At 40.7% G+C, this 14,608-nt stretch overlaps 1 protein-coding gene across 5 annotated transcripts in view; it reads right to left on the reverse strand.

The window, feature by feature from the left end:
- The window catches only part of LOC147456546 (protein ZINC INDUCED FACILITATOR-LIKE 1-like), a 238,449-nt gene that overhangs the window by 165,567 nt on the left and 58,274 nt on the right, over positions 1-14,608 (reverse strand). For 4 of the 5 annotated variants that reach the window (XR_015188465.1, XR_015188464.1, XM_086514984.1 and 1 more), the window contains exons 5-6: positions 11,816-11,918; positions 10,925-11,027 (exon numbers count right to left, since the gene is read on the reverse strand). Coding sequence is in view for 3 of the 5 variants with exons in the window: in XM_086514984.1 (XP_086371110.1) it covers positions 10,925-11,027; positions 11,816-11,918 (206 nt within the window). In the remaining 2 variants the exon portion in view is untranslated. The remainder of the gene's footprint in view (positions 1-10,924; positions 11,028-11,815; positions 11,919-14,608) is intronic. The other variant, XM_086514985.1, reaches the window with a different exon arrangement.

A 14,608-nucleotide genomic window follows, 5' to 3' on the forward strand; every position in this document is an offset into this window, starting at 1 on the left:
CATAGTTTTTGAAAAGATCAAGAATAGTCAAATGTGCCATTTCACTTTGGCCATCTATTTAAGGGTGATATGCTAGAGAGAAATCAAGACATATGCTCATGTTTTCAAATAGTCCCCTCCAAAGAGACTTGTCATATGCGGATCTCTATTAGAGACTATTGAACTTACCATACCATGGTACTTGAAAATTTGAGAAATGGAAATTTAATAGTCATTTTAATGGGAATAAAATGTGTTTGTTTACTAGATAGATCAACTACTGTCCAAATGCGTATATTTTCGTGCATAAACTTTGGCAAGCCATAGATAAAGTCCATAGAAATACTCTCCCATAGAGCTTCTCAAATTGGCGAAGGTTGCAACAATCCAAGGATCTATGTATTACTCTACAAAGTCTTTAATGTCATGAGGAAACAACCACACTGGTGGACGGTATTGCGATCTAGGAGTGCCATGAACCATGGTGAAGAAGGGCCTTGGGCGCCAAAATTGCAAGAAGGCCTCGCAGCGCTCTCGCATGCATTCGGAGCTGCTCTGAAGTCTCTCAAACTAGTCCTTGAGTGTATGGATCAGCTCTAGCCAAATGTCACGAACAGTCTCTGCTGGTGGGACAAGTCGAGCCTCAAAGATATGAAAGCAGCGAGCTTGCCAGATGAGCCACAATGTCAAGCTGCAAATGAGCTCCCAACACCACTCTATGCTTTGCCACTCCTAAGGGACGAGCTTTGTGGTGGGCTGGAGTATCGGCGGGCCCTTCTGTATTACAATCATCCTGTTGGCTGAAGCCATCTCTAAACGAAGTGCTAGGCCCGTGAGTGTGGACCAAGCTGCAGCACCCCAAGTGTACTGGCTGGCTCTAGAAAGTGCAAGCATCAGCTGAAGAATCCACAGCCAAACCTACTGTGCCATAGGGGCAGTCCCACAAACAATGACGGTGGGTCTCAAGGGGGTGACAGGCAACACATACTACCGAGAGGCTGCTATTGCACGTGGAGCTTTAGCTTCCCAATTAATGGTGTGATTGAAACTTGTTGCCCTTTAAAAGCTCCAAATGCATCAAGCGTCGATTCCAATTCTTCAATTCATATACCCAGCTTTTGAGCGAACACAATCAAAATCAAGTTATGAGTAGAGTCGGGATCAAAGAGAATGAAAACATTTGATTCCTAACCCTACCGCATGCACAACATAGTTGCCTTCACTCTTCTCTTATGCCTTATCTTTATAAGGCGTCTTGTTGGGAGAGAATATCTTGGTAGCAACCATGAAGTGGTGGATGACTTTCGAGATCGTCTTAGGCTTTTGCGCATTAATATATGTGCACATATCCTCAAAAATCCTTGCACAACATTGTTGCTTTTTCTCTAAGAAGTCGGTTCTTTTGAAGACAATGGCTTTGAAATGGCGATCCCAAAACTAGTCCACATACTTTCGAATCAACTCCCCCTTCTCATGATTAAGACCGCACCAACCGTAAGCACATCGTCTTTGGCTTCATCCATCAACAATTGCTGCATAATAGCAATTCTACATTCCTTCTAGGTCTTTGGCTCGGTTCCTTGGGTTCGCATACCAGCCCATCGTTGACGAGCGAACTTTTGGAGATACGGAGCTACATGGCGAAGCTTCAATTACTCAATGAAGCTCTCACCTCCAAAGGCGCCATCAAATTGCTGGATGAAGTTGAGTACCTTGTCTATATGGCCATAAGTGTCATAAAAAGAAAAGGATGGTGATGCTCGTGCCCCCTTCCTTAAATGTTTTGATATAGTGAAGACTACTTTTTCCCTCATTTTCATAATATAGTCACTTTGAATTTATTAGAGGAGGTGGAGGAGTTCAAAGTATGGGAGGAGTATGAACGTGTAGATATAAACTCTTTTGGGATTTTTGGAGGGACAAATGAATTTTAAACCCCTGCCCATCCACATGTCCTTCTACCCACATATCCTCCCGTTCCCACCCACGCGGAGCCACATTTTACAGTTTTTGAGCCTCGTAAAATTCTTTGACATATGCTTTCTTGTGCGCTCTGTCTTGTGCGCTCTGTCTCTAGAGAGAGAAAGCCCATGATAAAGCCCAAAAGACATCAGAAATAAACCTTGATGACACAAAATGCACCTTTCAGAGGATCAAAGTGCATCTGGACGTCAGTGGTTTCTTGTCCACATCCGAAGGAGGCAGTCTGCTTATGGAGCTTGACCTCTAGCTCAGCTCAAATAGGACCTTGGTAAGAGGTGGTGGCAAGATCTCTTTGCCTATCGCAACTACCCTAGGCTGGAAAATATTCATGTCCAGGCCATAGTTGGTGTGGCTGGTCGCACTCTGAGTGACTATAATGGGGGTCTAGCTTGAATACAATGGACACACCTCAATTTTCCCTGGTTGCAGGCATCCTTTGGACCCAGAGACAATACCTACTTTTGGCTCAGGATTCTGTGGGTAATGGCATCTTTTTGCCAGAGATTATTTTCACTTGGGGAGCTATAGCATGGTCAGACTGTTTAGGGCCAGAAATTGGATGTGAAACACAGCACCTCTTTACTCTGTCTCCCTTCACTCTCAGTTTCAATTCAACCATTTGGGTGGTCTAACATTCCACACACTGTCATAGCATTGTGAGCCTAATAAACACTTGAACGTAAGTCTAGTATAGTTTATATAGTGCAACACCAAAACTAGTTTAGGAGAGGCTAGTATAGAAGCCACTTGTTAAGCGTGAGAAACCTTACAATAATCAAAGAGAAACACAAGCTATCCATGAGGGAAAAATATCACTGAGAAAGGCTAAAAATGATGAAAGATGACACAACCCAAGAGCAGTTGAGAACGCTACTGGTACCTCTCAGCCTATGTGTTACGAGACTGTGCACCCTCCTGTTGTAGTGGCTAACTACAATTGGGATAGTTGGTGTAATGGTTAATTATATGCTGTCTATTTATTTTCTAATTGAGTTGATGATGATCTTGTAGAGTGGAATGCGAGGAATTGATGAAGAGGCGCTAGCAATTACTCTTGGCCATTTTATATTCGCACATTATTTTAGAATCTCATTTCAATAAGCCACTATGGCTCTGTAAATAATTCTAGTGGGAACTCCCCTTATGAGTCATGCAAGAACTAATGAGCTTCACTCATTTACAAAAGTGAAGTGGTTGTAAAAAGAGGGGGCTCAATTTTTGGCACCTCAACTCAAAAATAATATATTAAATACCAACTCCACAAGACTCGACAAGAGAGGTGCCGTGGAGTTTGGGGCTAGATTTAAGCCTCTCTCTTGCAGATTCTCTCCTCTACTCTCTTATGCTATGTTCTATTTACTGTATACTCTCTAATCTAGTCTCCATCTCTTACAATTCTCTTACACTCTCTTACAAGCATGTCTACGTCAATTCTATGTTCTGTGTGTGTATGTGTGTCATAGTCTAGGTGTGTGTGTGCGCTTGGAAATTGGAAAAAGAGGTGGACACATTGATGGTGATGTTTGTGAGCATGTGTTGAATAATCTAAGCAATCGGTCTCCCCATCTCTTCTTCCAACAGTGGTATCACAGCTTCAAGTCCCAGGAAAAATTGGCATCAGATTTCAAGCTCAAGAAGGAACTCCTCGAATCGACAAAATTCAAATTGCAATTCATTGACTTGCAATTCTCAGATTCAAGAATTCGTTGCAATTCGAAGATTAATCGGTCTATTTGCAAACGAAATTTTGCTTGGTCGTTAATTGGCGGCAAATCGGCTACTGATCGGCAATCAATCTCCAATTTCGGCTTCACGATGGTTCCGATACGGTATGTCGAGTCTCAACTTCCAAATTTAATACCTAATCAGTGCGGATTGTGAAGACGAGAAAGAGAGGAAGATTGAAGGAAAGAAAGAAGGGGCAAAGAAGAGAAGACGAAATTTTGCAGGTATCCAAGATGATTCCAAGAGATTTCAATCTGAAAAAATTTTGACCTCAATTAGAAACTCCAAGAGGCACGAGTTCTCCAACCGTCGTGGGAACAAGCCCTTGATTGCAAATACCCACCTCTGTCGACCTCAGTCAAACAGTGCAAAAACTGTACAGTGTTGGTCGCCTTGGCCTTGGGGTTGTTTTACTGGGCATGCACGTCGGCCGATACTGCTCCTACGAGTCGCCTTCGTCCTTGTCTTGCTCGCGCGCTGTCGACTGACTCTCTGCACGCCACCATGCAAGGCTTTACACACTTTAGAAAAAAAAGTGTGGCTTAATTTACTCGTTATGCATTATTTGGCCGGTTGCCCACTGCAGTCCCCAAGTCCTTTTTAACAATAAATCTTCAAAGGCTTTCCCTTGCTACTTTGGCCGCCCAGTGCAGAGTTTCAGTTTCCCTTTTAAATTCAACCTCCTCATCACTTCAAGTGGGCAGTCATACCTTCCTACTGGTCGGCCGCTGAAAGTTCAAAGCAACCGACTGAAGACGAAGATAAATTTATGCTTCGATTGGCTTTTCGCAACACTTGACATTGCTAGTCACCCTTAATTTTACGACCGATTAGTTTTGATCGCTTCTAATTCACAGTCTTTCGAGAATCGCATCTAGAGATCAAGCGGACGGCGATCAAAGGCCGCACATCATTAGCGACTATCCTCTACGACGCAGGGGACGGATCGGGCAGTGACCATGCCGTAAAATTGTCAATTGTATTATCATTTTGGAGTAAGGGAGATCGGACGCCACGAAATTCGACCGACCGTAGACACACCGTCGGACCGTCACTTCTCTGGCAATTTTCTAGCGCATCGCCATTCAGGACTGGACGCCACTGCAAGTTCTCAGCTAAGTACATTTCATTTATATTATTTATTTTATTCTCTTTTATTTATTCCACATAATGCATCTGTAAATATCATCAAATAGCCCTTTTAAACATCATTATTTATAAATTTAAAAAAAAAAAGAAAACGAAAAAAACAAAAGAAAAGCACGCAATCATGGCACATCTTTCTCAGGCACACACGATTGCTGAACAACTTCTAAATCTGCAACAATCCCTCACATATGAACGCATGCGAAGGCAAGAACTTGAAGATAAATTATTGCATTCTGCATGCACCGAATCTGCACCGACACCTAAGAAAAACAAAATTAGCAGAAAAGCCTTCACTTTCAAGGATTTTGATGGCACTAAAGATGCTAGCATGGTTCTAGCATGGGTTAGTCAACTAGATGACTATTTTCATGATGAAGACTTCCCCGAACGTGAAATGGTAAAATGTGCATCAAATCATCTCACTAGCAGCGCTGCCTTATGGTGCAACACCACCAAACAATATGGGAAAAGACCACATACCTAACATGCATTTAAAAAAGTGTTTTTACCCCAATTTTTACCCACACAGTACAAAGCTAAAGCACGACGTCAATGGGATTCGACAAGGTCGAAATGAAGATGTACAGAGTTACACTGATCGTTTTTGGAATTGTTTAATTCAATTGCAAGCTATTGAACATGTTCAGGAAATTGAAGCGTTAAGTGCATATCCCTGTGGGCCCTCTGGTGTGTCGAAAAAGAAAAAAAAAAAAGTGCATATCAAGTTTGGCACTACAAATTGATGTTGAAGTCGGTCTGTTCGAACCAGATTCTCTGTCAAAGGCTATTAATTTGGCTCTCAATGCAGAAAAGAAGAAAGGTGAACAACCCTCTCACACTGATCAAACTGCTAACACTGACCGTAACAAGAGACCTACATTCTCTACTAACTTTGACAGAAACAAACATCAAAGTTGTACCTTTTTCAAGAGACTCAGATTTGACAATTCTTCTACAACTGCTCAACCTTATACAAGCAACAACAACAACAGCACGCAGCAACGAGGCCACCAAAATTCTTTCAATCAACGTCCCACTCCAAATTCTAATGGTAACAAAAAGGTGAAGTATTTTAAATGCTTTCAGTATGGCCATTATGCAAATAAGTACCCAAATGGTCCTGCTAAGGACAATGGCCATTCCAATGGAGTCAACAGAAATTCAAGTCAAAAACCCTTCAACAACAACCGCCCCAACGGAGCTACTCTTAACCTCATCGAAGATGCTACTCCCGACGACAATAAAGTGGAAGCGAACTACGGTGAGGGATATGATCCTGATCATGATAACGATGACAACCCATCCTCAGGTACTCTTATATCTCCTCACACTTTGTTAAAGTGCAAAGCACTGTTAAGGGTGAAAATGTCACCATTCTGTTAGATGATGGTAGTAGCCATGATTTCATTTCCACACGTTTGGCACAGCAACTATCTCTCTCTGAAATCTCATCACCTCATAAGATCAAACTGTTTTTAATAATCAACGTTTTAATTGTAAAACCCAAGTCACTGTTGAAGTTTGCATTGGTGAATTTACACAAGCACGAACATTTTTGGTAGCACCCTTGCATGGTCTTGATATGATTTTGGGAATGCCATTTCGTCATGAATTTGACCTATTGATTAATTATAAAATACGTACTATGTCTCTCACTCATAATAATAAAAATTTCTCCATCCAAGCAACAATAGCACATCAAAAATTTCCACTCCTCTCTCACACTCAAGCCAAAAAAGCAGTTCGAAAACAAAGAAAAACATATTTAGTATTGGTAAATCAAATTTCTGCTGAAACTGAAACTTCACGTAACTCCACACACGATGAATTTCTCTCACAATATAAAGATTGTTTCATGCATGATCTGCCACCTGGAATTCCACCATCACGCCAAGAAGACCACAAAATTGGCATTATATCGAGTAGTGAACCTCTTTGTAGAACACCTTATCCTGCACACAAAGAAATACAAACTCAAATCACTGATTTACTTGACCGAAGCCTAATTCGACCTAGTAGTTCACCATACGGAGCTCCATTACTTCTTGTCAAGAAGAAAAATGGAACCTTTCGTATGTGTATCGACTACAGGGCTTTAAACAAGATCACCATTAAGAATAGGTTTCCTATTCCTAAAGTGGATGATCTATTAGACAAACTGAAAAAGGCAAACATCTTTAGCAAAATTGACCTTAAATCAGGGTATCATCATGTTAAAATGTTTGAACATGATGTCTACAAAACTGCTTTTAGAACACAAACTGGACACTATGAATTCCTTGTCATGCCATTTGGTTTGACAAATGTACCAGCCACCTTCACACACATGATGAATAGAATTTTCATTGACCATCAAGATTTTGTGATCGTATTTTTTGATGAAATTCTGGTATTCAGAAAATCTGAAGAAGAGCATAAAGAGCATTTAACACGCGTATTTGATCTGCTTGCACAAAATCACTTGTATTTGAATCCTGAAAAGAGTTCATTTTTCCAATCTGAAATTGGATATTTAGGACACATTGTATCGGGTAAGGGAATACATGTCGACCCAAAGAAAATTGAAGCCATTCAATCATGGCCTAGACCCAAAAACTTGCATGAGCTACATTCTTTTATTGGTCTTTGTAGCTATTACAAGAAATTTGTTCGTAACTTTGCTTACAAGACACATTATTTGACTCTCCTGTTGAAGAAAAACACGCCTTATGAATAGACTGATTTGCAAGAAAGCTCTTATAATACACTTGAACATGCTTTGACTAATGCGCATGTATTGCAATTGCGTGATTTCGAAAGACCATTCTTTGTGGTAGTCAATGATGCTAGTGGAAAAGGTATCGGTGCAGTCCTTATGCAAGATAACCATCCAATTGCTTTTGAAAGCCGTAAATTCAAACCTTCTAAAACAAAGTTCAGTACTTATGATAACGAGTTGACTGTTGTGGTACATGCATTGAAAATTTGGAAACACTATGTAATAGGTACTGATTTGATCATCAAAACTGATCAACAAAGTATCAAATACTTACTTTCTCAGCCCTCAATAGATGATATACATATTAAGTAGACCGCTTTCATTCAAAGTTTTAAACTCAACATTCAATACCAACCTGGTAAAGAAAACGTTGTAGCTAATGCTTTCAATAGAAGACCCTCACTTAATCATCTATCAACCATTACGGGAACTTCATTTGACACTATGCTTGACACTTATGCACATGATGATGACTTAAAAACGACATGGTTGCATATGCTTGATAATTCTGTGCACACATTTCTCGAATACACAATTCAAGAAAACTTCCTTTATTTCAAACAAAATTGTGTGTGACTAAACCTTTTCATACATTAATTATTAAAGAATTGCACAAACCACCCCATGCTGGACATAGAGGATTTGCTACAACTTTTCAAAATTATGTCGTGATTTCTATTGGCCTACTATGAGAATGGATGTTAAACAAGTATGTTTCCACTTATTTGATTTGTCAAAAGATCAAAGCAGCAACAGGTAAGAAATTGGAACTTTTACACCCTCTCCCCATTCCTAAAAGACCTTGGGAACACATTTGGATGGATTTTGTTATTGGTTTCCCACTCACAGTGCACAAGCATGACATGATTTGGACTATTATTGACCGTTTTTCTAAACAAGCGTATTTCATTCCTTGTAAGAAAACACTCACAGCACATCAAGCTGCGCTTTTGTTTCTTAAGAATGTTTTCCCACATCATGGTTTGTCTAAAGTGATTATTTCTGATAGAGATTCAAAATTTTGTAGTGCTCTTTGGACTACTGTGTTTGAAAATCTTGGCACTACACTTGACTTCACTTCTGCATTTCATCCTGAATCTAATGGTCAAACCGAAGTCACCAACCGCACTATTATTGACTTGTTAAAAGCTTATGTTTCTTCTCAACCTAAGAAATGGAATGATTACCTGCATATTCTACAAATTGCATACATGATATTTATGCAAGTGTGCATTCTTCCATTAAACACTCACAAGAATTTTACACCAAGTATGCCAACAAGCACCGCAAGGCACACCAATTCAAAGAAGGTGACCATGTTTTACTTCGCATTGAAAAAAGAAGGATTAAAAGTGTTGATACCAATGTCTTTGTTAAGCTTGCTCCTCGTTTTTATGGACCTTTAAAATTTCAGTTGTCATTAATGATATTCTTTCCGTTTAGACCTACCTGCACATTGGCACATTCACAATGCCTTTCACATTAGTCTTTTACGTCCATTCAGAGGACCCCTACCTACACACCACATTTATGAAGACCCACCTTCACTTGTAGACCAAGAAGAGCAACTCATCCCTGACAAAATAGTTGATCACGAGACCACCACTACACGCACTGCATGGTTTATAACCAAGGGCTGCCTGAAAAGTTTTTTCGCAACTTCCCCGACCTTCTCCAGACTTTCCATCACTCACGGTCCAGTTGATTTCTCTATTGAGCAACTGAGGACAATTGCTATCCCTGGTGGGAGGGATGTTACGAGACTGGGCACCCTTCAATTGTAGTGGTTAGCTGCAATTGGGATAGCTGGCGTAATGGTTAATTATGTGTTGTCTTCTTATCAATTGAGTTGATGATGATTTTGTAGAGTGGAATGCGAGGAGTTGATGAAGAGGCGTCGGCAATTACTCTTGGCCATTTTATATTCGCACAGTATTTTAAAATCTCATTTCAATAAGCCACTATGGCTCTGTAAATAATTCTAGTGGGAACTCTCCTTATGGGTCATGCAAGGACTAATGAGCTTCACTCATTTACAAAAGTGAAGTGGTGGTAAAAAGAGAGGCCTCAATTTTTGGCACCTTAAACTCAAAAATAATATATTAAATACCAACTCCACAAGAGAGGTGCCGTGGAGTTTAGGGCTAGATTTAGGCCTTTCTCTTGCAGATTCTCTCCTCTACTCTCTTATGCTATGTTCTATTTGCTGTGTACTCTCTAATTTAGTCTCCATCTCTTACAATTCTCTTACACTCTCTTACAAGCATATCTATGTCAATTCTATGTTCTCTGTGTGTGTATCATAGTCTACGTGTGTGTGTGTGCTTGGAAATTGGGAAAAGAGGTGGACAGGTTGATGGTGATGTTTGTGAGCATGTGTTGAATAATCTAAGCAATCGGTCTCCCCAACACTATGGGTCATATGACCGTGCATAAAGTGGAAGACATATGGCTTAACAAAATTTGGGAGGCTATGTAACACCCAAAGGATGGTAGCAGCTCATTTGAATATACTCCTATTTCAAAAGTAGCCTACGATCAACAAAATTTGGGAGGCTATGTAACACCCAAAGGATGGTAGCAGCTATGTTGTGAGAAGCTGGACGAGTTTACTTAAAAAGGACTATTAACTTTGGCAGGGTATTGGGGTGGTTGTGTGTTGATTCAATGGCTTATAGGAAGTTTGAAAGCACTCTTTTTCCAGGTTGTGTTGTTGGACTGATAGGACCTACAAAATCCAAGCCCCACCTCTTAAAGGGTAGCCAAGGCATGGTCATCTGTATAGAACAGTTAGCTTGTCGGCTAGGCTAAGGAGCACATCTCTAACAAACATCATATGTCTTGAGTATATTTATTTTTCGGCATGGGTTCTCTCTTATACAAAGTACCCTCTTGCTAGGGGAGATGTAGCCCATTAGGCAGTTTCAAAAAACTAATAGGACAATCTTTTCACGCAAAGCGAAAAACGAAACCATCTAGCAAAAGAAATTTTCTACACAGTTACGACTAAGCTGAATCCTTTGTCAAATCTGGAACACTCTAATCTATACTCATCAGATGATCTGTCCTGATTCAAGGTCCTTTTCTTATCTCGATTCAGGAAAGCAAGCTTGTGAGCACCTGAGAAGCAATGTTCTCACTCTTCACAAAAGCCAGACACCGTTTAAAATAACATTAAACAGCCAGTGTTCAGCTATAGAGTCATATTATGCTAGTCAAAAAGAGGTTATTGTTTGATAACCATTCTGTTATCCTTAAAATCAATAAAAGGGAACTTTCAAAGTCTAAAAAAGACAGCGGAACCAACAAAAGAGCCCGAAACACTCTTACCCTCATTGTTGCTGTCATCCCATTCGCTAAGCCAGTTAAAAAGCGTAACACTAATGCAATCCAATAGTTTGTGCTGAACCCAAAAAGTATCATAAATATGAACCTGACATTTGCCAACTCTGAATATTAATCAATGGCTTAAAATTTTCTGTTAAAGCATGCCCAACAAGAATGGGTTATCAGTTATCTTTGACTCGCCTCCATTTTAGTTTTAATATTATGTATAAATTGAATTCTAACCTGTCTCATACATGTTTTTGGAGAGGAAGTTTCTCTTAAAGCTGAAATCTATAACCACACACAAGGACCTGATGACACACCCTGTTCCAGCTACATCCAAATATTCAAACCCAGACACCATTCATGATTACAATCCAGGAAGTAGCCCAGAGGAATACACAATTCTCCACAGGACCCCATCTATAAGAAAAACCTGCTTGGTCCCACACTCTTAGATAATAGTTGGACCCAGTAGAAGCCATGTCTTATACTCTCGGTCTATGATACCTGACCCCTGATTAGTCATAAGGAGCCAGGTTTCTTCTTAGGACATACACTTCCTTTAAGCTCAAGCATAGACTGTGAGACCCAAATTCACCCATACAAGCCATTTCTTATGCTCTAGATTGTGCCATTAGATCCTGATCAGTCATAAGGGGCCACAACTTTGAACCCACTACTTCAAGTTCAAGACATGCATTTTGGACACAGCTCTTAATAGGCTCTGTTCATTCACAATTCCCTATACATACCTTTCTATCCCTTACTACATAAGGAAAAAGCTCCCGCATGCCTCAGGATAAAAGATGGACAATAAAAATTATGTTCCAAGTCAACACGTGCACAAAATATGCTGTTTTAACCAATCACATGAGCAATTCAGGAAATTACGTTGATGAAGAACCAATATACATCACAGGCTTATGGCCATATCTGTCAGCCACAATACCCCACCCTGTTGAGCCCATAAAACGTCCAAGAAGCAAAGATGATCCTGAACATTCAGAAATAAGCACATCATATTCAGCATCCTGCTCCGTAAATGTGACTGATGTGAAGCGTTCAATGTACTAGATACAAAGACAATTGAGCTTGAAGAGTGGCCTAATGTGCACCATCACACCCTTTACCTTATGTCCAATACAATCCCCCCCTGAACCAAGGCTTATTTTTGAAGGGTGACCCTAATCATTCATTTGAAGGGTAAATTTGTTACCTATCCTTCATTAAGCTATATTTAGGCAAAAATTAGAAGGGCTACTCAAAGATTTTTCAATATTCTATCCTTCTTTCGAAGGATAAAAATATTTTTTCCCTTCACTGAAGGATAAAAGTGCCTCCGAAGGGCGTTGAAGCCTTCAAAAATAAGGCTTGCGCTGAACCATACAAGATGATCACCCATCAATACAGCTCTCTAAATCCACTTATTGGATTGTTACACTTTCAACTGTTAGTAGTATCTAGCCCATGTTACCCAAGCAAACCCATGTGACACTTCAGACATAGTACCGCTTTTCTATCCACAGTATTCTAATTCTTCTAAACCCTACCTGAATCTGTCTGTCGAACCCCCTCCTTTACTAAATCGGTTCTCAGAACATAAGGAAGAGGCTGCAATTCGGAAACGGATCAGAGGAAACTATCTTCTTACAAGCATGCTATTTTTAAAAATGGCTAGGCGATAGTAATTCAATTGTCCTTAAGTGCCCATCAGCTGTTTGTGTTCAAGCATGTCTCTCATTTCTCCTTTAACAGTCAACTTGCTAACTCTTTTGTTCTGGCACTGATGCTTCCCAGGTCACTCTGCTTACGGCAGATTTATAATACTCTACCACGACAACCCTTTGGCTCAAGTTGGATAGGTATCACAAGTACAACACATATAAGACAAAAAAACATGTGTTGTTCCACGGATCATCACAACCAATACAACAAACATGTTGAGCATAGGAAAAAAAAATCTGCATAGACAAGTAGACAAATTTTATGTGTATTCACATTGGCTGGGGTAAGACTTGATGCCCAGGTCAAGGGACGGCATGGTCCTTAATACAAGGAATGTGAAATCCAAATCATGTTGCAATCTCATGTAAATCCATGTTTAATGCATAGACTAGAATGACAATGCTCAAAATGACCATTAACAAAGTAATGTACCTAATAAGAATGGCAATGCAAGGCTCTGTCATAAGGGTGCTGGAGCCTGGAACATTGACAGGTCACTGGGATAGTTCTTTGTTTATTCAAGCTTGATTCTCCACAATCAAAAAAGACTGGAACTCACAATAGTGAAATTCAAGAAATCGTAAGACTTATGGCCAAAAATTCTGCAAAAAAGGACTAACTGGGTCAGGAGGTGGCATAGCCTGGGGACTTCAAACAAGAGAGAATCATCATTTGTACATCAAATATTCTGAGGTCAAAGCATGCAGTCATCCGCATAAATTTCCCCCACAATATGTTTACCAGAAGCTAAAACTAGAGCATGCAATTCACCAGTAGTAGTCAAATGATCCAAAAAAGGCAACAATGGACATGTAGAAATAGCATAGAGGCAAACACTCAAAGGATATCCTTGTGTTAATAGATGGAGAATTTAAAATATAATGCCAAAAGAAGGAAAATTTAAATATTCATATAAGGACCGACCAAACTGGTCGAGTAGGTCTATGATCAGGCATAAGAAGCAAGGGGTTGAATTCCCAAGGCCAAGCTCAGGGGTTATTCCAAAAGGAAAGCAGGTAGGGTATGAACGAGGCCAATTACGAGGCAATGCTTGAACAAAGCCAAGTAGCTCTCAAAAGGGGAATAAAATGGATGCCTGGTGAGTCTAACTTATGCCTAGCACTTGGTCTTGTTTATACCTCGCTTGCTCTCCTTTGGGAATAACCCTCAGGCCTGGCCTTCGAAACTTAACCCCTCGCCTCACCGCTGCGGCGGTTGTTTGCTGCGTGACTCACAGCCAGCAAACCCTCAACAGACATACATCATCTCTGACAATACATCCCATGTGAAAGTACCTGCAATGTCAGGATGAAATCTGAAATATCAAGCAGCAAACACAAGCTACCTGATGAACTAGTGGATGTCGCCTATAGTCTGTGTGTAGATGCGCCCGTGTCGTATGTGACACGCCTCCAAGAACTGTGAGCCGTCCTTCGATGTGTAGACAGCCACAAATCAACACTCTGGGAGTGTCGATATCCTCAGCACCTACAGTCGTAGGCCGAAAACCCCAAATTTGCAAAGTCGGATATGCACCCGTCGAGACCAGGTAGTCGAAAATGGCCTGCGCAGACCTTTGTCAAAGCCGAACGGTGGCCAAGATGACCTCAGAATGAAATTCTGACAACACTAAGTCCTTCGGGCTCTCCCACGAGATTTGGGGCCGTGTCTTCGCCTGTCGAATTTCACTCCAATCTGAGTTGGTGACTCTAGCCTCCTGCAGTGCTGCCTCGAGCCTCGATCTGAGCTCTGATACCATTTGAAGGAGTACGAGCGGAAGTGCGACGCGAGAGAGAGTGCGAGAAGAAGAGCACGACGATATGGTGAACTCGCTCTACTGTAATGTGTAGAGCATAGTGAGTTCTTATTAGGTTTTTACAAAAGAATATGTGTACATACCTGGCGGCTCGCCCACTTACCTGGGCGACCACATTGGGCTTTATACCCCAACAGGACGGC

This window comes from Adiantum capillus-veneris, chromosome 6 (genome assembly GCF_014529385.1).
Source record: "Adiantum capillus-veneris isolate H3 chromosome 6, ASM1452938v2, whole genome shotgun sequence".
Taxonomy (NCBI): Eukaryota; Viridiplantae; Streptophyta; class Polypodiopsida; order Polypodiales; family Pteridaceae; genus Adiantum; species Adiantum capillus-veneris.